The 25,405-nt window shown below is 40.7% G+C and overlaps 1 protein-coding gene across 4 annotated transcripts in view; it reads right to left on the bottom strand.

Moving 5' to 3' along the window:
• The window catches only part of LOC132987300 (hyccin 2-like), a 43,459-nt gene that overhangs the window by 5,657 nt on the left and 12,397 nt on the right, over positions 1 to 25,405 (bottom strand). For 3 of the 4 annotated variants that reach the window (XM_061054276.1, XM_061054278.1, XM_061054277.1), the window contains exons 2-12: positions 22,833 to 22,917; positions 19,027 to 19,104; positions 16,557 to 16,658; positions 14,664 to 14,843; positions 12,009 to 12,089; positions 9,995 to 10,110; positions 7,757 to 7,852; positions 6,979 to 7,095; positions 3,828 to 3,915; positions 3,455 to 3,611; positions 1,292 to 1,486 (exon numbers count right to left, since the gene is read on the bottom strand). In XM_061054276.1, coding sequence (XP_060910259.1) covers positions 1,292 to 1,486; positions 3,455 to 3,611; positions 3,828 to 3,915; positions 6,979 to 7,095; positions 7,757 to 7,852; positions 9,995 to 10,110; positions 12,009 to 12,089; positions 14,664 to 14,843; positions 16,557 to 16,658; positions 19,027 to 19,077 — 1,183 coding nt within the window. In that variant the 5' untranslated portion in view covers positions 19,078 to 19,104; positions 22,833 to 22,917. The remainder of the gene's footprint in view (positions 1 to 1,291; positions 1,487 to 3,454; positions 3,612 to 3,827; positions 3,916 to 6,978; positions 7,096 to 7,756; positions 7,853 to 9,994; positions 10,111 to 12,008; positions 12,090 to 14,663; positions 14,844 to 16,556; positions 16,659 to 19,026; positions 19,105 to 22,832; positions 22,918 to 25,405) is intronic. The other variant, XM_061054279.1, reaches the window with a different exon arrangement.

Below are 25,405 nucleotides of genomic sequence, written 5' to 3'. Positions count from 1 at the left end.
CAAACATGGAGGCAATTTAAGGATGGTTGAAGTGCTTTCGCTAGTTTTAACCTTTTGACTCCAATTTGGCTTCAAGCTGAAACCTGCTTGAGAGATAATCCCCTATAGAAACATGTCTTTGCTTTCTTTTTTTAGAAACTTTTCATATGGTAATTTCCAATATGCCTATAATTCAGCCCCAAACTAAAAGGACACATATAAAGGGTATTTCTTTCTACCACAGAATAGTCAGTAAATTGACCTAGAATCAGATTGATCAAACTTCAGTTTATCACATGAAGAAGACGCGATGGCACTCAGACAAACACTGACCACAGAGCCAGGGGGATGAGCTGATCTTCAGTCAAAAACATGTAGGTACTACACAGAGAAATAGACACACATTAAACAAGACAAAATGGGCCGTGTGATTGGTCCCCACTGTGATAAAGCCTTAGCTGTTCTGACTATACGATTTAAAAAAAAAATGAGTTGATGTCTTCTGACATGGCAACCTGTCTTTTGACGTGTTAGCGTTCTGGGTTTCCATGTTTTAGCGGAATGTTTTTGAAGCTTGCTGCAGTGTGCGCATGCATGATGTAGGGCTCGTTCTCACTCACTGAGCTGAGAAAAAAAAAAGAAGAAAAAAGTAACATGGCGGAACAAAACATTAACATACACATTGACTAAAAAAACAAAATGGACGGCCTCTTCCTGCAGAGTGGCGGCAGCAGATGGGTTCTACTGGCCTGAGTGGCCTTTAACTTGTGGAGCTGGCAGTACAGAAGACAAGATGTCCAGACTCTGTGCCAGTTATGGAAAGCTGATGATTTTTTTTTTCTTCTTTAAACTGCAAAAATCAAAACCCTAGAATACCAAATTTTAAGAAGTTTTGAAAGCCCAAGATGCAGGTGGGGAACAAGACATGCTCAGTGAGTGACAAGGGCAGCAGTCTAGCAGACTTTGGAGGCATGATGGGGAGAAAGAGAGGATATGATGATATGGCCCATGCAACATGGCCGCTAGCCACACTTCCTTCAAACCCAGAATAGGCGACTCTTCCGCTCTTGGACGAGCTCAAAAAAATAGTCTGGTAGTAGAGGGGATGTTGGCAGAGGGTCTTAGAGACTGGATGAGTTAGTATACTCTGGGGAAGTAAAGAGGCAGCCAAAATGGGAACGGCATTCAACCCTCTGAAGCTGAGGAGGGGTAGGAGGAGGAGTAGTAGTAGGAGGAGGTGGTGGGTGGGGATGATACAGATCGAAAGGGCACCTCCTCCCGAGACCCTCTCTGCTCCGCCCCTGTCCCCTACCCTCGAATATGATGGGGGGAATGTTGCTGCTGCTGCTGCTGCTGCTGTGGTGGTGGTGGCTGGGAGGCTGACCTCCTCGCTCCTCTTTGGCTGCAGGGTCCCAGGGAGTGTGGTTGCTGTTGTGGAGGTGCTGGGCGAGGCTAGGAGGATTGACGATGATGCTCAACTCTGCAGCGGTTGAGTAGTCAAAACAATCTGGGAGTCAACAACACAGACGGGGAGACGTGGTTTTTTTTTAGTGGCAGCAAGCCCCAAGTGATTCTCGGGCCTCATCGTGGGCACAGCAGGTCTAACAGCTGTCTGAAAATTCAGTTGTAGAGTAAAATATAGAAACATGAGCTGTCCCACTTATCGCCCATCTACTGGGTAAAATGGAGTCAGTAGAATCTACAGGCACCATTTTGTCATGAGTTTCTATTACAACACAACCCTTTAACTTAACTGGTGATACAAAGCACATCACACATTGAATAGACAAGACGAGCAAAATAAGAGCAATAAGGAGCAGTGAGTGGCACAAGCACTGTAACACAGAGACTGTATGATCATAGTTACATACAATATCTGACAGGAAACACCATTCGGTTGACGCTTATGGTGTGACTGGTTTACACAGAAACCCAGAACCTGTTTACACCTGGTATTAAAATGCATCGTGTTTGCTCCTATTACAAGTGTTCATCAGTAATGTGTATGAACTACACGGAGGATAGGAGACTTTGTTTACAATGACAAACAGATGGATAGATCTGTGATTTAATCCCTTTTTTCTCCTCTGTAATTCAGCATATTGAGAATCATGTGGATTCACACACAATGAACAATTATGAAGGGGGGTCGAATCATGTCCTGTATCCAGGCATCATAACACCCTCATCCTTTATCCCTGAGCAGGACTATAAGGTAGTAGGGGGTTACACAGACTTGTCAACTAGTCGCCTATACAGCTGTGTGATGACGCTTTACGCCTGATGTCGACTGATCGCTTTTCAGGATAGAAAATCTAAAAGTGTGACTGAGCAGGACTATGACAGGTAAACATGACTCCTTTGCCTACTCACTGAGTGTTTTTCTTTTTTTCGTTGCATTCACTGAAATGGGAGTTGTAGCCCACGTGTTATTGTTGCATACTTTACTGCAGCTGTTGCATCCTGCTGTTTCTTTAAATGTTAACTGTCTGCTTTCAGCAGCATATGCATTAAGTTTTGTAAATAAACATTTTAGCTGGTTGCAAAGCATTCCCTTCTCCTGTGGTTTTATTAATAACTTTTATCAGCGACTATTATCACATGACTGGCGACTTACAAAAATCTTAAGTCATGCAAACCCAATCAGGTATGTAAAATAACGTGCACTTTCCCCTACTGAAATATAACGGGGCATAAGGGCCTGTGTCCAATAATGCACTGGCAGTGCTCAGAACCGGATTTTCAGTTCTGGAAGTAGCTCTTCTGCTTTCCTTGGTAGTGACGGATTAGTCTGCGCTGAATGCTTAGATCCACTTCTTTTCCAAGAAAATTGAACAAATAAACGTTAAAATTGAAAGGAATCGTGTCTTTGCATTAGCAGCAGCTATAGAACTGGAAATCTTACCCTAAAAAAAATCAAGTGTGCACGAGATAAATTTTGCGATGAAAAGGCTTAGTCTCCACCATTGCTGACAAAGTTGATATGGGACACATATGAAATCTGCTGCCTACTGTGGCCCTACTGACCGGATCTCCTTACATCCTCAATGTGTCTTGAAAAATTCAAAACTGCACTTAGTGTTGTCCACTTGTGATCGGACCACCCTGGACGGATGTTAAAACCAGGTGTAAACAGGGCCAGATCCTCCTCTCACTGCTAAGGACAAACACCAGAGAAGTAATTCTCTCACCTAAGAGTTCCTTCTTGTGGATTTTCACTGATTGAAAGAAAGGAACAGCTTGTAAGTTTAGAGTTTGAATCATCACTAAACACTGATCATTTTTTCTGCAAAACGTTATTGTCCCTAGCGTGCTAAGTTTGTTAAAAAAAGAAAAGAAAGCGGAGGGGGGGAAAAAGTAGTGTAATGAAATCTGAGCTGCTATCACATCTACTGAGATCTGTCCTGCACTGAGGCCTGGTTCACTTTACTCTGAGCAGAAGACATGACTGTTTCCTCAGCTGCTTCAGTCTTACCCTCTCTCTTCCAGCGATGGCGTCGTATGGAGGCCGTGGTGATGGCTGAGATCGAGATGCGGCTGATGGTGGGTGTCACCTCCACCTGAAGCACCTTACGCCCCCTCGGCTCATCAGGTGCGTTCTCTGGCAGCGAGTTCATCATGGCGTTCGCTAGCTGTGGATCACAAATCCACAGATTTGGATTAAAAGCAGCTCAATGATAAAATTAAGAAGTTTTTATTAATGATTTGAAGACTTGTTGTCATAGCTGTTTTTTTAAGATAGAGGAGAGCCTGTGCTGATTAATGGAAGATAAATAAACAGGCAGTATTTATCTATTCATGCAGGCTCCACAGACAGGTTCATACACAAAATACTATGGCTGTCTTACCAGCAGAGGCTGGGAGTAAAGCTCCAGCTGGGCTCTGTACAAAATGTCCTCCAGAGCTTCCTGTCCCATCTCCCACTCTCCATTGTATCTACATACACAAAACAAAACAACAAATGCAAGAACACTGTCATTTAATACACCATGACGTGAGCTTATTTGGGTAAAGGAGTGTCTGCATAGATGCCTTGACGTCAGAGTCACATCCTCCTGAACTATTATTAGTTATTCAGTCATGCCTTCAGCTACAGTGACAAAGGGAAGTAGAGGTAAGGGAAATATTCAGTCACAGTAATTATACCTCTGTTTGAGCTGTGCCATACTTTTTCTTTTAAAACTACTAAGCAACCTTTTGAAAGTCAACACATACATTTATGGTGAAGTGAAAGAAAAGTTAGTTTCAAAACTCATCAGAATTTATTTATTTTTCAAGGATAAACTGTCCTCAAGATTACTCAAAGATGTAAAGACAGTGTTTAAATGATATGCAAATGAACATGAGATGAGTCATCACTAAATGAAGGCTGATAATTATTGAGCTTAACCAGCACATTTATAAACGTACCAGCAGGTGAACCTAAATAGCAGAGCTGAAAAAAAAAAAAAAACTGTGGACAAATCAAACGTCTAAACGCAAAGGTGATGTAACAACAAACACTACAATCCATTACAATTCATTTCCAACAGCATCTGTAGAAGATGAACAATAAACACACCATCAGAAGGGATGAAGGGGTTAATTTAAGAGGGTTAGATTTGGGGATGGTCACTCAGCTCTTTGCTAAAGCTTTAAAGAAAGTGTTTCTGAAACGACATGGGATTAAAGGAGAACCTACAATAAATGAAAACATCAGATATCAGAAAAAGAAGAAGGGCACAGCTGAACTGTCTTTGATCTTATTCTGGACATGAAACAGACAGCCAGGGGTTAAATTGTGTGGGGTTCCCTTTAGACTCAAGATAAAAGAGATGGAGTAAATGGGCGAGTATAAAAGCCTCTGTGATGTAGTGATGGCTGGAATATTGGTGTAGAATACATTAAAAAAAATTAGGGGTCTCTATTAGTTTTGATATCCCTTCATGTCTCTTCATGTGGTATTACAGCCTTTTAGCATTAGCGGACATATTAACCTAAATCCCAGAGTGTCCTCGATGAGTGCCAAGGTCCCTCTGCATGTGTGGATTCATGTTGATCTGCAGCTTGCGTGCGCCTGCTTGGGCCAAGGGTGAACGTGAGAGCTCAGGATGGTGAGGATTATTAAAAAGGCTGTTATTCTTGCAGACCTACACACACACTTGCATAGTCTGGGTTTTCACTCTGACTTCTCCAATCTCCTGATTGATGCTGCGTTCCCTCATGGGGGCCAAGAGGCAGAATGCATGCTCATTCTCCCCGCTTCTCCTTAACAGCAGTGACTCCAGCCACCAGCGCATCAGGGGATCCATCTCTGAGAACGAGCTATCATCGAAAAGACGTAATCAGCTTTGCAACGACTGTCATCATAGGGGATGAAATCACCTTCTCCCACAATGCACTGCCCATATAATCAGTCTGTACAGTGGGGAACGTCTGTCCCTGGTATATTCTCTAAAGCAGATATTGTGCCGTACATCATAGAAAACTAGCAGAGAGACTCGCCTCATTAGTGTTGTCCCACAGAGGCATAATAACAAAAATGAGCAACATGGTGTTAATGTAGCTCATAACTCTGAACATTATCATATCCATTTAAGTGAAAATACAAACACAAGATTCTCTTCCTCCCTATAACTCGATGTCTATAGCTCAATGTCTAGTCTTCTATATGGAGAGGAAATATAATGGCATAGACATAGGCTATTTTTTTTATAGCAGAGCAGCAAATGACAGTGTCCATCACTATGAGCATCCATTTATACAAACAGCTGCTCCACGCGGTTATCAGAGCTTAATAGTCATTGCCAGCTCATCGTTTAGCCGACCATCCCATAATTTAAATGTTTTGCTACAATAGGCTTAAGAACTCCCACGGATCACCGACACAGCGACCTGATTTCACCTGCCATCCAGGAAATGCTTCATCAGTTTACTCAACGTTAATGACACTTTGAAAGAAAATACTAGCAAAATGGAAAAGCCATAGACAACCAGGGAGTGCACAGCTTCGGCTGCTTGAACGTACAATGCAGCTCAAAGGGTTCAAACTGTGACAGCAGAGGGTGAGCGATGCTTTTTGCAAGTGGGACGCAGAATGTGGAGCAGATTGTGATAACTATTTAGTCATTTCATTTGTATTCATTTAATTTTGATTGACAAAGATTGGGAAAGCCTGATGATTACCAGTGTCACCCTCACAGTTAGGACATTAGTTTAGAAAAGATAGAATAGAATATTTGCCTTAATATCAATGCTAGGTGTAGTTTGGTGGAATCACAATATCAACAAAAGAGCGGAGAACAACATACTGGTGAACAGAAAACGTAATGCAGCCGTTTAATTATGTGCAAAGAGATCGTAGCGGTCGTTGGCAGACAGTCAATGCAATGACTCCAGTCACAGCATATAAACGTCACACACCCTCCCACTGACTTGAGGTGAATTCACCAGAGAATATCCTGCTGCGTTCTCACATCAGCCCACTCGGACTTGCTGCGGAAAAAATACTAGGGGTGTGGCAGGAGAAACGCTGTTTGCGTTCACACATACAGCTCCTCCTGGAAATATCCAGAGTTCTTTTTAGGAGTTTTCTGCAAGTGGCAAAGCCCTATAAATGAACTTAAATAATCCAAATGCAACATGTATGTTTAATATTGAACATGGTCCCTTTACAAATAAAATAAATAAATAAACCATTTAATCTCCATCACTAGTTAACAAATATAAAAAGATCAACTTAAACACCCTGCGCAGCCCTTAACAGCTGACAGACACAGTTAGCAACTAGCTTGTGAAGATATTGTAGCATTTTGTGACTTAAAGAGTCAGATATTATCCTCCGGAGTTCATAAAGAAAAACAGCTGACAGAGAAAAAATATTCAACTTTTTTACCAGGTTGCCAAAAACAAACTTGTCAATGCTAACGTAAGTACCAGGTATATAAGTGAATAAGCAACTGTTTGCTTCCTGTTTTGTGAACAAAAGAAATAAGTTAGTGCAGCTTTAAAGATACTTACATGGCGTGATAAACTGCACTCAGCATCTGCACCATGAACTCAGGGTCCAGCAGCACCCGGTTGCACGGTTCCCTCCAAAGCTTCTGCTGCTGCCTGGGGAATCCACATACACACAACCTGAGGAGAGAAAAAAATGTCAAACAATGAAAGTGAGTGAAATAACAGAGAATTATACAACACAAAGGGAGAAGGTTCAGGAGGGAAGTCTAAACAAGACCCCAAATCAGATGAGTGAGGATGATAAGACAACTAAGCATGAGTTGCCTTCCTCGATTAACTATACACAAAGGTAAAATAATTTAAAAAATGAGCAAAGTGAATATTTCAATTGTTTAATGTTAAGATGATTGGGGTATTCTGGGTCTAAACTCGTGCTCTGAATTCTTCACTGCCACAGCGTGCCGTCTGTCTGGACTGGCGCTTGCTTCAGGCGTTGCTGTCTGCTTGCTCACAGCAGGGAAAGTCTTCACATCCTGACTCCTCTCCAAGCTGTGGTGGAACAATCACATGCTGTCGGCTCCACTGTAGAGCCTCATATTGTAAATCCCACATCGATCTTTTTCTCTTAACTTTCCAGCTTCTCAGTGTTTTTAAGACAGACAGACTCCGACAGGTTACCAGCAGCGTTCAACCTTTGAGTACATTTATAACGCTCTGTGTTCATGCTCTCTTTTTGGCCAATCTCACACAACTGAGTCCTAATGAAATCATACTTATCAAATACACCAGCTACAGGGGCTGACATGCTTTATATGATTTACTCTGTTTTTTTTCTCACCGTGAGCTCATTCTGCAGACGGACTGGTAGGAGGAGAGGGGCATGTAGACCACGGCCGAGTTGTAACAGAGCATGAGGAAACACAGCACCTCGAACCTGCAAACAAGAAACAGTATGAATCTGTTATCTCAAGCTCTAATTCAAAACACCAAGATTAAATCATTAAGACTCTTCAAAGTAAATATAAGATTTTATAAGATGTGGGCTAAACCCTAATTTGTCCGTTTATGGAAAACGTTTTTCGCCAAAAGTTTTCTGAAGCACTGAAAAAGGAAACAATTAGTAGTTTCTCAAGCAATTCATTAACTCCATCTGAACTGTAAAAGTGTCTTCTGAGGAAACTGCTGACCTAAGCAGCTTTGTTCACTGAGAGCTACCTTATTGTATGCAGATGCCTAATATGCTGCAGTAATCACTCTTCAGCTCTAAAACACACATATCATTAGTGGTGTTGAGTCTGGACAAATGCAGAATGTGAGCAGCTGGAGTGTAGAACCTGAACTATAGATCCTTTATTGGTACATTAGTTGTCACTAACGTCTTTGCTTTAAATTCTCCAAGGTGTATTTAAATGAGTCATGGCTATGTATGGATACTTATTTAATACATGTATTTAGGACCCTGACATTGTTTTTTGTTTCCATTTTGGACCTTACTTATGACAGGAGTCAAGAGAACTACAACTTGCTTGATGTGCAGGTCTGCTCATCTCTTTGTTATGAGTACAAAAAGAGGTAAGTGTGGGCTCCTCTGCATCCTGCGGGCTAACTACGAACCAGGTTTATCTTTGAAGATACACTGAAATGGACTCATAATTGACAGAATAATGTCTGACATATCTCATCAGTATAAAAGCTTTGTTTTTTATGAGTAACTGTTTAAATGTTATGTGATTTATTAGCTCATGTCTCTTTTACAAAGTCCATCACTCATTTTCTTTGGCTAATCCGTGGCCAGGTCGAGTTTTGCAGCAGTCTAAGCATGTTGACCCAGACCTCTTCCCAGCAACCTTTGCAAGCTCCTCCTGAGGGATCCTGAAATGTTCCCAAGCTACTTTCTTACTCCCTGCCACTTGCAGTCACAGAGAGGCAACCCTCTCTTAATACTATGCTACTACTACTACTATAATAATGCACTCGACCCCCATGCCCATCCCTCCAGGTGGTCGTCCCATAGGGTGACGTCGAAGTTGTTCCTTCAGGTTGAACCCGGCCGGGACCCTGATGGAGGAGAACCCGGCCACCAGAAACTCGCTTCAAGCTTCGAGGTACACCCAAACCCCTCCACCACGATAAGGTGGTGATGCATGTGGGGGCTTCTTAAATAGTGTGTAAATCATCACAGTGGATGAAGCTTTCAGAAATCTCACTGGTGTAGAAAAAGTGTGAGAACTAAGATGTGGAAAAAAAATCTAAAACCTTAAACATCAAATCTTTGTAAGAAGAGTTTTGTGTTCATCGCTTTGTCAGATTCTTGAGAAAAGTGTGACTCCTTGAGCAGGGGAAGGTAAATGGTCTGGCTTTATATCAACAGTCAGAGTGAACCAGCACTGCGGGCTGTCTTCTCAAAAACACTTTCTCTGGCAGAGCCACACAAATGGATTTCCAGATAAGCTTTGAGACCAGGGCCTTCTCAAATCCATCGAGTGTATTTACAACGCTCTGTGTTCATCACAGCCGAGCTGGATGGCCACACAGGATGACCGGGCTTACAGTGCTGCCCGTACATTATCAGCTGTGACAGTCCTCATGTGTGTCTGTCTCTGTGCATGCGTCACTGTAAACAAAACACATGTGCAAAGTTCAACACCGCCAGTTTTTGGTGCGGCAGCGGGAGGCAATTTTTCTGGCAGGATTTCAGCATGCTTCATTACTATGCTAAGATAATCATTCGTACAGAGTGGCAGAGCAAGTGCGAGAGCCAAAAAAGCTTTCAGGCCTGCTGAGTCCGGCCTGAAGAGTCGAGGGTTATGCTCTGATCATCTTAAGAGGTCTTTTTCATCTTGTGGGAAAGAATGAGAGGTAATAGAAACCATTTTGTTGTTAAGGATAAAAAGAATATGAAAAAAAGAAGGAGTGATGACGTCTGGTCTTGTGATGCTAGTGCTGCCCTTTCTCTGTATCTAAAAAGCAACAAAGGTATAACTCTTTAGTGATCCATTCACCATTATCTCTTACTACTACAATTTAATCTCTTTTATGATGTTTGTGTGAACAGCTGGTGGATTCAGAGTGTTACCTGTTCTGAGCTGTGAAGGTCTCCCTCTGAGGGTGGAGGCCGCTGTACACCACTCTGATCAGGTCATGTTGACAGAGAGCTCCCTCCGTCAATGCCATGGATCCCAGACTCGAAGGCTACACACACACACACACACACACACACACACACACACACACACACACACGATAAACACAGTTAATTAAATACCCACTGTGTTGGCTTTACAGGACGCCAGTGAATTGGCAGCAATAATGTTGCAGGTAAAAACAGATTGCTGTGCACTGCAAGGTGACACACCGGGGTCTTTGCTGTGCTCAGATTTGCTGTAAATAGTATTCACATTTTGTTTGTTGAGATGGCAATAAGCAGCTAAACAAATCTTCTTTCGACTTAACAATTAAGTTTACGGGTTGACTTCAAAGTGGAAATCAGGCATGTGGTCGGCAAAAGACAGAGTGCAGAGGAATGTGCAGTACATATCAAATTTTTACTGCACACTTATTTAACAGTCACTTTTACAACACCTGCTTGTAATGGCAGTGAACATAAAATAAGTGGGGGTGGGGGTCCTCTGCAGGAAATGATATAAACTTTATTCCTGCATTTAAGTCAATTCTTATGCACCAATTTATTTCATTTCTGCATCATTTTTCTGTAGTTATTTACTCTTATGTCCTCTTTGGGTCACTCACATCATGGAAAAGTCAATTCAGCTCAATCCACAAATCATAGGACTGATTAAGAACAATCTCAGCACAGTTTAATCTATAATGCCTATCTGCAGCTTTCATCAACACATATATATGAGACAATGTCATTGTGAGGAACTAAAGTCACCCCTTAATTAAATTGAAATGATATTACGTCATGGGTAATGTGCGAGCAGAGAAGGCGGGGAGGAGGGATTGATTCAGAGGAGAGAGAGTGTATGCTAATGCTGCAGGCGTAAGGATACAGCCACGTGATGCGCAGTGCCTTACTACAGCATAGCAAGCTTGTTGTGATTCACGCACGCACGCACATGATCCCCGCACCCCCCAACCCGCCTCCATGCTCTCTTCATTCTCTCAGCACGGAGAAGAGCCTCTCAAGGTTGTAATTACAGAGATAAATCGCCCTTAGCACACGCCACAAACTGTAGTCTCATCAACTCAGTAGCACTCTCACTCTAGCACCCGCTGAGGAGCTGACATACTGTATGAAAATATACCGTTTGCTTGGATTAGAAAAAAACCCACAAATGTCTGACAAGTCTGACAAATAAGATGCTGCTTATTTCTGTCCTCAGATCAGTGTTTCCTTATAAACACCTTGCTAATGAATCCCAGCTCAACACAGTGTTCAATAGTATCCCCCTGTTTAAGTCAGGTCAGATGTTGAGGGGGTGGCACAAACCCACCATGACAGAATGACTAAAATAGAATCTGACAGGGATGAAAAGAAAAGTTAAGATTCTACTTATTTGAAAAAAAAAAAATGTGTAGAATTATCAATTTTCTTTGCCTATGTCGATTCTGATATTTAGACTTGTGTGTTTTAAAGAGCATCTCTGCAGACCAGTTTGACTAAAAAAGGATATTCACATAATCAGAACTATCATTCCTCTATTGTGTGACCCAGTACACCCAAAAAATCCAAATAAAAACAAACTGAGCACACAAGCTTAGCTAATAGCAGCAACTTGGCTAACACCAAACCTAACATCTTGTGTCTGTCTGAACTCATAAAGATAAAATCTGGATGTCATAGACCGGACCAACTTTCTTCAAAGACATTCATAGTAAAACGATTTAGGTTGGCCGCATAAAAAGTGATAGCATATAGGGAGGGATAAGCCCAGAGGCTGAGGACAATTAAAATGGACACTGAGAAGGTCTCGTCTTCCAAATAGCCACTTAGGTTAGTCTCTGTAATGTTTCAGGGGTCAGTGTGAGGAAGCCAAAGTCTGAACAGAGGGGAAGAGGCTAAATAAGGGGAGGGGTCGGGGTACAGATGAGAAAGGTTTCATTGAAAGGTCAGACTGGAGCCCCACCTCGTGGTATATCGATGGTTTGGACAGAGATGGGATTGTGAAGGAGAGGAGCTTGCTGTTGCCGTCTTTGTCCACGATCTCCTGCAAAAACAAACAGAGGGAGGCAGAGACAGTAAAAAAAAAGCTGTGTCATTGAACAGTTTGGTGATTTGATTCTCATTTTCATTTAAAGTTAATGCAAGACTGACTTATCTCCATGTATAAAATCAACACAGTTTAGCCCGACTTTGTGGAGCCGGGAAAGCATTTAGCAGCAGAGGTTTTAAAGCGTCTGTACAATCACTGTCCTTCACATTGTTGTGCTAAAGTAAAAACCAATCTGCTGGAACATGTTATTGACTCTGACAGATCCAATGCCACTGACATCACCCTCGCTACTCAATTCCAATTTCACACTGTGAAACATAACACAAAGAGAAATTCATCCCTGTAAATGGTGTCATTGCATGATTAATCTACAGTCATGGTCGCAGTCAAAATGAGAACAAAGCTCATTCACAGAGACATAAGGTGTTTACGGACCAAACAGAAGAGGGACTATCCACTAAGGAATTCATTGAGAACTACAGACCATCAGGATTCTTTTGTCTGCATTCGAACCGCCATGGTGATGGCTGATATGAACCTTAAAGTGATGTAAGCATGGCAGACAGTGATTTATATTTTTTTTGTTTTTTTGTAGTGATTTATTTTTTTATAGTTTCAGTTTCTTCATCTTCTCACTTCTTTGCTTCGCTGTGTGATGGATGCCCAGTGTAGCAAGCTGGCATACTTTGAAAGATTTGTTCTTTCTTCTTTTTTCTCCACATTTTTTTGAATTTCAGAGCTTTTACCGACTATTATTTGAAGTTATTTGTAAATGTTTACAGTGGGATTTAATAATGGCAGTTGGTGGTACTTGATTGGCTCCTGTGTTCAAACACTGATGTTTGGACCAATCACTGTGCACTTACGTCACTCAAAGTCCTCTTGTGCTGGGAGAGTACTTAATCTGAAGCTGGAGCTAAAAAGGTTCCTCTAAACGAGGTTCTAGGAACTAAAGTAGTTTATAGTTCCTGTGGTGTGGAATCAATAAAAAAGGGGGAGCGTTCCAACAATTTCTAGAACTATGAAAAGATCCTGCCGTCCAAAAACTCCTATGAAGATGAACATTTTTCATTGGGCAGAAAGCACTTTGTTCTCTTAACCAATTGTGTGCCACCAAAGGGGATTCAAGATGTTATTGTACCTCATGTGATAACAGCTGACATAGTTATCTAATGGCCGAAACGATCAGGTTTAGTGTACATTTATAAATATTATCTGTACAGTTTGTGCTAGACTAAGGAGGTTTGTTTGTGAAATAATGTAAACAACAAACATCAGTTTATCCAGCCGCACATTCAGGCCGCTATAATCTAGGTTTTGGAATAAGGTACAGAAAAAGGCTTCATCCCGTTTATCTCCCATTGTCTGAGAGAGGACTGATGGTCCAGGCCTTGTCCTGTCCTTCACTGACTGGAGGTATATCTCTGAATATCTGATGGGGCTGCTGAAGGCAAAGCAGTTTATCAGAGCTTATCTGTCGGTGACCATAGGCGAGAAAGGACTATGAGCATGTAGTATGTGTGTGTAAGTGTGTGTTAGTGGTATAGACAGAGAAATAAATTATGCATGGATATACCCTGAGCCATAGTGGCTGACATGGAACGCGTTTCTATTGATATCCCCAGCTCTTAGCCCATTTCCCCAAGGGTGTTTCCTGGTGATGCAATCTATCCTGGGTCTATCCATTACCCAGGCTTCCCCCTGTGGATCGTCTTTAAAGTCAACAGACTTACAACCTCTCTTATGTTCCAACTATATTAGGTCTAAAGGCTTATTTAAGATATACAAACAAGGTCGCAAACATCATCAGAACAGCCATCCTTCCACAAATATATTCCATTAAAAAATGTTTTTGACCAGCAGCTAATGCATGAACTATTATGTAATCATTAAAGTATGATTCTGAAGCTCCTAATGAATAATGTAAAGTATGCAGGTTATGTAACAGAACAAGGTCGGGTATGTAAACTTAACCTGAGTAGATACATTTTTTTATTTTGGGTTTGAAGAGCAAAGCTCAAACTGTGGCAATTCCTGCATGCCATAATGGTTTACTTTAAAGGGACAATGCATGTTGATAAACATCAGTACTAAAATATACTGGATGTTATCATAGATGAGTCAGCAACATAGCCAGTTTAAATCAGTCATTTCTAACAAGGTAAGAAGAAAATAACAACAACAATAATAATGACTAATGATAATATATCAGCTGTCAAAATAATTATCTTTTAATAGGTACTAGGTAAGCAGGGAAAATTGAGGAGATGTATGTACAGTATGTGATGGAATACAGTGGTACAGTGTTTATATCAGAAGGAAAAAGGAAGGGGTAAAAAAATGCTGCTTTTTTATCAGAGCTCCATTTCTGCAGTTACCCTGGGGCTATTTTGCACCCATATTGGTCACCACAGACTTTAAAACTGTGAAAGCTAAACGTCACACAAAAGTACATCTCAAGTCACTAGCCTGGTCTGAATTCATTGGCCTCAATACATTATTTGCAAAAGGTCTCGTTTGTCTGATTTAACGCTGGACTACTGTGTGCCCCATAGGGCTGACACTTACCAGGTTATAGATGCCCAGTAGGAGTGCTTCAATGCACCCGTTACTCTGCCGATCCCTGCTGGCTGTGACTCGCAGATAAACCCACACCAACTCAGGAAGGAACTGCAGGGTGAAGCGACGAAGGCGGTCTTCGGAGCTCCTGTACAGCTCAAACAGCTGGTGGCACACAGGCTCCAGGAGCTGGATTAGAATGGGAAGGGGGGGGAGACAAAGGGTGGTGCAAATAGTGAAAGTCTGAGACCCATCTTTAAAAACAAGGCTAATGAGTCGTATTTTATGATGAAAACTGGACTGGGGAAACTTTCAGTTTAGCAAATACTTAACTGACAAAAGGTCAACATAGTCTGCAGGATTGTCTTCTTTTTTTTTTTTTTTTTTTTTTTAATTTTCAAGCAGTGACTCTTTAAATTGTCATTATTATTGAACAAGTTAAAACAGGTTAATGATTTAATGTAACACATTTTTTAGGGATTATCTTAGTTGACCTGATTCATTAAATCAACACGTATTTATGTCTGACAAGACACAATATCATAAAAATAAATTAGCACATGAACAGGGAGGAAGAGATATGATAACGCTTCAAATGACCTTTCCCCCTCATGTGAGACAGTATCACTCCTTCACAGCTCTTCTTTCAAGGCATGAATGAATGTGGTCCTTACTACAATATGGTGGAGTGGATAGATGGAGGGAAAGCTGTGCAGTCGGTCAATTGTGGGAGGCGAGCAGGAGCAGAGGGGATAAATCACTACAATGGAAGTCTGGTCAGATGTAGTCTCAGGGGAGCCAGCTGAGCCAATGTGTTTATACTGTCCAGGGGTCAGTGAAGTGAGTGCCAACACAGCACTTCTGTTTATGTGTGTGTGTTTTTGGGTGTTGCACTGTGGCTGACCCTGAAATAAGCAGCTAACTCATTAATGAACTTGGCAAGGCATTTAGCCCTCCATGTTGTCAACAAGAAACACACACACACACACACACACACACACACACACACACACACACACACACACACACACACACACACACACACACACACACACACACACACACACACACACACACACACACACACACACACACACACACACACACACACACACACACACACACACACACACACACACACACACACACACACACACACACACACACACACACACACACACACACACACACACACACACACACACACACACACACACACACACACACACACACACACACACACACACACACCTTCTATCGCTCTCTGCTGGATCACTTGTCTGATCATTAATGCGATTGCGTAAGCTGATTGACATCATTAATCAAATTTAGATGCTTGGTTGCTTGACACCCAAAGTTGTTCATCAAAGCCTGGGGAAAGTCCAATGAGATGCAGTGAGTGCCTACAGTAAAGGCCTTTTCCTCAAATTGTGCCATTAGGTAAGAACAGAAAATACTATTATAATTTTGCTAGTACAAGTAACACTTGTGCCTTTAAAACGGTGCATGTGTGTTGTATCAAAACTCATAATAAACTGGGTTTGTAACAAACTGTTTTAATTTATTATGTGTGTTTGCATATTTGAAGTTGCATGCAGCTATTCCAGTGTGTGCAGCTTATGTGAAGAGGGCTGTGTGTACATGCGAGGAACAACACAATATGAGTCATCTCACAGGTGAAGAGCCTGGCAATGTGCCCGTCCCTCTCACACCCTCAGACTACAGTGTGCTTGTGTTTTTAAGTGTGCATGTGCAGCCTGCAGACACAGCTTTTGTGTCGGTTTCTTGCTCACAGCCAGCTGAGACTACATGATGTGAGTCACAACAAGCAACACATTTCCCTGAGCTAAAAACAGACTTCACTTGGGACCTGTGTATGCGTGTGTGGCCTTTGTGTATCACCTCATTGTTGGGGTCCTGGATGACTCTGTACAGTGCTGGCACCAGGGTCTTCTTCAGGTGGAGGCTGCCAGCATAGCTGTGGATGTGGGTTTCTGGTAGGGACTGGAACAAGGAGAAAGAAAGAATGTGGTCAGCAGCTGCATATACATTTTACATTTCTTCACATTACTGGAGGTAATGATACATGAGGCCTATGCAGGATTTTCCCTTGCGTCCCTTTAAAAGGTAACCATAACGATAAGAATGGAAAACTGTCCTATGAAAATAAAAACAAACTTGAATGTCAAATATTTCTTTTCAAGACGATGTGGGCCTGAACAAACTGGGATTGATCATCTCCATGCTTTTTTTGAACCTTTTGTTTTGGAGGGCAGTTTACACAGTTAACACACATGCAGAAAGATGAGATATATTTATTTATATTTAGACGTCTGTGTCTGAAATCACTCCCCTTGGTTATTCATCCACCTCTTCTTTTTTAACATCCACTCTACATTTGACTCAACAAGGAGCAGTGAATTTAGATTTGGACAAATACTAACATCATCTTTTGCGTCAGCACTGACGGCTGCAGGAGCACATGACTCATTTTATTGTCCTCTTAAAATTCACAAAAATCTGTGTGGTTAACAGAATAAATGATGGCCATGTTTTATTTAGGTCACTGACAGTGTGACAGTAAACTAACATGAACAATACCACACAGGTGGAGTGAAAGTGATAACACTTAACATCAGTTTGAAGGCGCTGAATGACACAGAGTGCGATGGTATCTGACAGGCTCAGAACTTCCTGGGGTGAAATTCTTTAAATGGTCAAGATTGTGTGTTTGTGTGCGGATGACAGACGGCAGAGAGATTTCCTCTCAGCACGGCCCAACTATGGTCATTCTGAGGACAGAACACAGTGTGCCAGGCCTGCACCACTCACACAATGACTCATACCCATCCATTTGCCACGGTATTCATCATACTTCCTTTTTTTCTCTCTCTCAATTTTGTGCCCTCCTCTGCCTCTTAATACAACATGAACTAAATGCTTAGTTTGCCTCACCTCGACATTACTCCCTATAAGTCTCGTAGTCCCCTTTAAATACTTCATGTTCAGCCGCCATTTCTGGACACATCAGAGTCAACAGAATGAGCTTTCATGGTCTCCACTGAATGTTTTGCTGTGTTAGATTTCAGTGTCCAATGTCCAACACTACAAATAGCGTCAGAGTTAGTTAAATGAGAGTGGCCTTGCTGATTATTGATGCAGATCCTAAAGAAGCAAAGGAAGCTAATATATGATTTAGGTAACGTAGAGGTAACATCTAGGGACTAATTAAATGTGTCATTCAGCATTACATCTGACAGTTACATGTAATATCAGCCTGTTTATGCATTTAAAATACGTATGTTTATTCTTCTTAGAAATCAAATACAGTCCCACTAGTGAGTAAACACAGCACAGAGCTTGAAACAGAATGGTAGGGACAGGGTCCACGTCACAAAGAATGCCATAAATAATCATGTTTATGTTTACTTTGGCAGACCCAGCTGTACTTTAGTTGAAGTGTGATAATGTGATGTGCTTAGCTGAAGCTGTCTTTAATAAGTATATATATAAAAAAAGAAGACGCTGTGATATTGCACCTAGTGGATTTTTTCCTCTTAGTTAAATTTCTTTATGAAAGAATCGACCATATTTGCAACAACAATAAGCACACCCCAATCCCTGTAGAGGAACAGTTAGCACAAGTCACTAAATTAAGCAACTGCTAATGCTAATAGAAGCAACCTGCTACAAATAGAAGAGAGCCATTGAAAGACATATTCGCTTTTCATAATCCATTCAGGCTTGGTTTGGTTCACATGTAGACATTACAGCGAGGCATATACACAGAACAAAACCTCCTTATTTATTGAAGTGTGTTTGAGTGACAGCTGGGAGTGAGAGAAGTTCGTTCTTTATGTCAGTTTCTTCAGCTTTTAACACGTTAGAGACTGTTCTATGGGTGTAAAGGTAGCAGGTGACAGTTACACAATTTGCCAATTTACTGCAATCTGCATGGCTGTGTGTGTGTAAAGTCTGTTCCTACTTTAAATTTATGCAAGCCAAGACAGGTTCTGTTGTCTCAGATGAAAGACCAGAAAAATGCTTCAGGCTCCATGTCGTGTGGTCAAAATCCAATCAGTAGTGAAGAAAGCAGAGCTGACTATCAAAGTGATGAGTCATGAGTCTAACCCTAAAGGGCAAAGGCCTTTCTTGCTTGATTTCACCAAATTAAATTCATTGATGACTAAAGATTTAAATATTGGCAGTAAAGAGATGATATGTAAAAGCTTGCATGCTCAACATTCTCTTTACTCAGAGCTATTACACCCTCAGTTTGTTGTTTCTTTGGCAAAAAAAAAAGAGGCTCCAAGGACGAGCATTTCACTGACGTGAGTCATGATGGAGAAGCAGAGAGCAGGACGGCCCTTACCTTGAATTCTGAGAGCCATTCTTCGACAACACCGCGCTCTGAACCCAGCATCTTCCTCAGAGACCCCCCCTCGGCTGCCTAGTGGACGGGGATACAGAGGACACAGAAGAGGACATTAAGTGTTGGTTTAAATAATACAGTATGTGCTGCAATGACTGGGAAGTCCACATGATGATGGTAAACCCCGGTAAGTGTCGCTGTTTGAGCCAATTTCCCATTTTCAAAGTAATCAAACTTCAAACTACTGACAGCGATCATTTCACAGAACACTTGAAACCTAATGAGACAGGAGTGTAATTGGTGGTCAAAGCAATGCCTCAGAGTGAGGAGGCTATGACGCTGGCATGACCATTACATAAGGAGTCAACTCAGTGACTTCACCGGTCACTGTGGATGTGTGACATGATATAAACATTACAGGAAGTCTTTGAGATTTCCTTCAAAGAATGTTAATGTGAGCAGTTAAGATGAAGTGTTTGTTAAAACCACACAAACAAGAAAAAACAACATTATAACATAACAGAGCCACAAAGTTGAAGAAAAATCTTTCGCTGATGTTTTTTCCCCACTATAGATATTCAAATAAACCGTGTTCTCAGACTACAGTCACACTATTATCCCTGTTCTTGTTCTCTGTATTCAGCAGCTAAAAATAACTACAGCAACTGCCCAAAATAAAAAGCCATTTCTCCTTCAGACTTCATCCCATGGAACAAATTAATTATCCCATAAAAAGGCTAGCTATGAAGGAGACATGTCTTAGGAAGTGTGAATGTGAGTGTGTGTGTGTGTGTGTGTGTGTGTGTGTGTGTGTGTGTGTGTGTAGATCAGTAGTGAGAGACAGAACAATCACAGACACCAATGACAGTGTGGACAGTGATTAGAGTTATGTTACAAGAGAAACATTGAGCCAAGCCATTGCAGTTTAACATCAATGTCATTGAAGTTCTTTCACACAATTTAACCTTCACTTCAGAAAGTCATAATTTAACTACAATTATAATTCTCAATGAAATCCAAGAGTTGCAAATCGAGTCAAACAACAACGTTCTTTCTGCAAATAAACCTGAGAAATTTTAAAATGTTATGTGACAGTGTTGAGAAGAAATACACAATCAACACAAAAAAGCAACAGTCACATCTAAGCCTTTAAAAAACCCGAAAATGATACCTTGATTACAATCCTACATGAACCCCATTATCTTTAGATTAAGCAGACTTTTATGTTGTTGGTGTCACTGTCAGTGACCTCATCATTTTGATGGAATAGCCCTTCAGACGATTATTCTCTTACTTCTGTTTCTTGTGTTGGGGCTGCAACAACCCTTTCAAAGGCTTTGTTTGTGGTTTTGAGTTGATGAGATTAAGGATTAGGATTAACTTTAAATACATTCTCATTTATAAGTGGGAAGATCCCATTTAGTTTTTCAGGTAATTGTCTTGGCAAACTGATGCGAGGTGAAACAACGCTTATGGGAAATCTCAGTCTTATTTTTTTTTTATCATATTCTTTGGATGTGAACAAAATTCAGGGGCCAGCCAAGAAAGAAATATAGTTCTTGGATTTACAATTAAAGTTTACCTCACCACACACAGCCATAAATAAGTAAAGACTACATTTGTGACACAATATGTGACCGGTTCATTGCCCACTTCGTGCTCCTCCCTTTGCGCTCCCACAGCACGTGACATGTGACAGAAAAGTGATGTAAATAAACTCCTTGCAGCTGTATCTGGGTCAGTGTCCCTGGTTCACTTTTACACATGCAAGCAAACAGAACTGAGGAAGCTCTGATTAAACACGGACAGTTATTCAGAAAGCTGAGAGGTTCAGACGCAGAGAACAGGACGGATTCAAGAGTAAAAAAGCTGTGTAGGCACAAAGCTGGGACTGTGCGAATGCATACATGTCAGATTTAAGCTAACTCTGCTTAAATGTTCCCCCAGAATATCTTAATACGAGTCACAAACAGGGCATGAATCAGCACAGCTTTAACGCTCAAGCCCACAGTAAGCCCTAGTGGTGACACACCTTTGTTTAATCTCATTTAGGGTCATTAGAGGAAGTTTGCACAGACTAAGTGTAAGTCCTCTCACTTTCTGTAGACTTTATATTTAAAGATTAGAAATGTTAACTTTATTACATTTGCTGGCCAAACAATTATGAAATAATGATTTTAAATGCTGCAATTAAAGTTTTATTTGAGATCTGATGAAAAGATGGAAGAATGAGGCTAATAAACACAATGTAGAGAAATGTAATAAAAATCCTTTTTATATTACTGTTTCATATTATCTTAATAAATAGTTCATTTAACTGCTGTGGCAGACATTCTTAAAGAGAGGGAAATAAGGTCATTAGAAACCTGTTCTTTTTATTTTAAACTGAAATATAAAACAAATTCTGATTTTCATTTTTTTCACATTTGATTTATTTGCTCATTTCAGTGTATGGTTCCAACACAATAAAACACAACATGAAATATTTTTACATAATACTGAAACACTGAAACACTCCATGAGCACACAGGAGCAGGAAGAAGAAAACTTATAATACCTGCCCCTTTTTCATTTTCATCCAACTAAACATTCCTGCAGATTGATTAAAAAGCTGCCACTTTTGTTGTTGTTGAGACCAACAGTAAATGCATCACACCCACTTCATCTATAGGCAACATTTGTCCTGTTTATTTAGTGTTTAACACCTTAGCCCGTACACATTATCTAGGCCCCTTAGATCATCAGACATCCGCCTCCTGGCTTTCCCCCCCTCTCGGCTCAAGCTCAAAGGTGATCATGCTTTTGCAGTCAAAGCCACTAAACTGTGGAAGAGCCTCCCCCATTCCATCAGGTCTGCCCCCTCTGTTGACTGTTTTAAGTCCAGTCTCAAACTTTATTTGTATATGTTAGCCTGTTTCTCTCAGGTTGTCTTTCGTTGCTTTCTTTGTTCTTGTGGATGTTGTGAACTCCTGTAATGTTAGTCAGCTGCTGCTGTTTTCAAATGTGCTTTCTATAAATGTGACTTGACTCCAGTTTTGGAGGTTGCCGTCTTAAATCAAAGCATGCATGGCTCTCTGAATGTAGCTAGAACAAGTTACAGAACAGGCTTAGAGGAGCAGGATATGTGATGCGTTCTGTAGGTTGAGGAGACAGAGATCACGGTCACTGCTCCGAGCAGATGACAATCTGAATCGGTCTAATCTTTTTGTGCGAGCACTCTCCTTTAATCTGAGTGTGTGAAGTGAAAGGCTCCATTTAGTTAGCTTGTTCAGCTCTTCATGAAAGGCTGACTCATTCATTTCCTCTGGCTTGTCAGACTGTCAAAGACTCACTGAAGTGAAATTCTCCATCGGTCGGGCAGGCTTATCAGTTACCATGGGAACTGCAGTTGAGTGACTTTCAGGCAATGGCAAATATTCAGCGACAAGAAATGAACGATTTTGTAACAACAACTAATATTTGAGATGCTGCTCAGCAGTCTTTATTTAATGTGTTTCTGCATCACACAGTCCACAGACCAAGTAAGCGTATGTTTTTCCTTTAGAATCAGCTGTGTGTTTAAACACAACCTTTCCCACTAACAGAACAACTTCATCATGATGGGCTACATGTTGTGCTGGGAAAGTTTGGGTTTGTTTCACTAAGATTAAGGATACCACATGGGTCATGAAAATAGCCGTCCATGAATGTTCCAAATGTTCTAAATGTGAGAGAAATGCAACAAATTCTCACTTCAGGTAATAATGACACACGAGTATCAATAAAATACAAACTATGAGTCAGTTCGAGAGGCATGCTGTACTTACCTCAGTGTCCCAGAACTCAGATCTCCACTGGGAGAGGCGACTGGTTCTCCACTGTGTCACACATCTGTCAATCAGTGAGGGTCACCTACGTAAAAAAAGAGAAAAAGAAGAGAGCCATCAATCACAATATCACAGGAAACACCGTCACTTAACATTTTAAAAACTGGATTCATGTTCAGTTTGGACACGCCATCTATTCTACAAAAAAGCGTGTATGTGTAACTAATGTTGATGGTTGATGACCTCACAAACACACACAAAAATTACTGAAGCTCCCTCGAGTTTGTATTTCGACAATAAGTCAACAAAATATACAAAGCAGCTGATAACAAGAAGACTTGGATATCAACAGATGGTTGCTACACCCACACAGCCCTCCACTATTAAAAAGTAAATTATTATGAAGCATTTTGCATACAAACCAGTCACAATCAATTTGTTGCATAATAAAAGAAAAACCTTTGAATTACATTTCTATAGAAGGTTATTTTGAGGCATGGCTAAAGGAGTTGATTTTCAAGTTTCTTATTGTTGCATAGCAACAGTCAGCTGGCCAACGTGTTGCCCTTGCCTGCTAAAAAGCATCTTGAGCATCCACCCCCCTAATATTTACTGTATTTGGCAGATGAAACAGAGGCTGGAGAAGATTCTGAGGCCCTGAGAAGCAGACAAAGCCCCATCGCTGCGCCCTCCATCTGATGTCAAGTGTTTCCAAACACAGCCTTGTGGTTATCTGAAGGACTCTTACATTAGCAATTCATCACAGTCAGATGAGTCGAGGAAATTACCATGCACAATCCCATCCGTCTGGAATGATGTGTATACCCCTCTCTATCTATTGGAAGCTGTAAAGAAGCTTTTCGTTTTCCTTCAACCAGATAAAAGGGAACTCATTTTGTATGACTCATCAAAGCTCAGGGTAGCGGTGCCTCCAGGTTCGGTGAACACAGCACAGGGAGGGATACGGAATGAATACAGCTAAAGCTGTGACATCAATGTATTACATAATAGATGACTGAGTTACGCACTTTAAAGCTTTGATACAAACATATTTTAACTCTGAAGGTCATTCAATGTGATCAAACACGTGAGCTTTCCATTTCTTTCTTTATAATGTTAAAATGATGACTCATAACTGTACCATACATAAGTTAGCAGGGTGCTTTTAGTACAAACTGTTTGTATTGAGCTTTTTATCTCTTCTAAATCTCTGGGTGTATAAATAAGCCACTGTGGAAAATGTCCCAAATCGATGAGCAGCGCTGTTTACTGATGGCTTTATTGGATTTTAGCATCAATGTAAAACAGTAGTTTGATTTGTCAGGCACTTAAATAAAGAATAAAAGACATTTAATTTGGTGGTTTCATTAATTTACAATTCTTTAATTATTTGAATTGATGTATTAACAATGATGTTGCAATTTTAAAAAGCTATTAGAGTACAGAAACTTTAGAAGTTTTCCTTTCACAGGAATTAAATATTTTGAACAGTCTACAGTATCGCTTCATGGGGCGGCTGTATAGAGACATGGGTTGGAGGGGTCACAAATCTGGAAAGCTGGAGAGGTGCCAGTTCACTTCCTGAGCACTGTCGAGGTGTCCTTTAGCAAGGCAAATTTAAGTATTCATTTAAGTTTATTATCAAGTTTTATATATTAAGTTTTTTTTTTATTGTTAATTTTAAATGTAATTTTAAAAGTAAAAATGTCTGTTTGAGTGCACTGCTGTTATTTAAGTCAATAAAGGCCTTTGTTCAACTGTAATAAAATATCTTCATTATATATCGTTTTCACAAGTGTTTGATAACTGCATTTGAGGGATCAATGCAATAAATGTGTTTGTATATCTAACTCCAAAGATCGAATGTAGATTGAAAAAAGTATAGCCCGATATATCGGAATTTTCTCTCTCCCTAATATCGATGTCGGCCCCAAAAATCCCATACTTGTCAGGTCCTAGTGTGTATTTCAGCCGATGTGTGTAGTAAGTTCCACATGCTATTTGAATTTCCCCTCGCAGGATTAATAAAGTATGTCAAATAAATACCTATTAAAACTGTATGTATTTGATAATCCGTTTTAATCCGTTTATTAAGAAGTTAATTTAAATAACATGGAATACAATCTGAATTCAATTAGTGTATTTGATCTTAAAAAAACAAAAACATTCCAACGTGCATGACCCTTGCTCAGTCTTTTTTCAGGAACACTCCTCTGTAACAAGAAGGAAAAGAGAAAGCAGGAGGGATCTACATCAATGTCTCTCTGAGGACCTAACAAAGAACAGCAGGCAAGTGAAGGAGATAAAACCTTTTCAACTGCTGTGGATTTGTCTGGGAATTACTGTACAAGCCAGACAACGTTTGGGAGGTGCCTCAGATTAGACTGCACTGTAAAAACAGACCCATCATCACTTACAAAAACTACTGTTAGCAATGTGAATGTTAAACAACAAGCTACAAAAAGGAAAAACAGAACTAATTCCTCCAAGAAAATGCATAATAATTAGCTGAAGCTGCATTCCCCCCCACTTTTGCCCCGATTTCACCCCAGTGTTAGCGCGTCTGGTAACAA

Source organism: Labrus mixtus, chromosome 13 (genome assembly GCF_963584025.1).
Source record: "Labrus mixtus chromosome 13, fLabMix1.1, whole genome shotgun sequence".
NCBI lineage: Eukaryota > Metazoa > Chordata > Actinopteri > Labriformes > Labridae > Labrus > Labrus mixtus.
The sequence above is the reverse complement of the archived record's forward strand: the minus strand, read 5'-3'. Positions and strand labels throughout refer to the sequence as shown.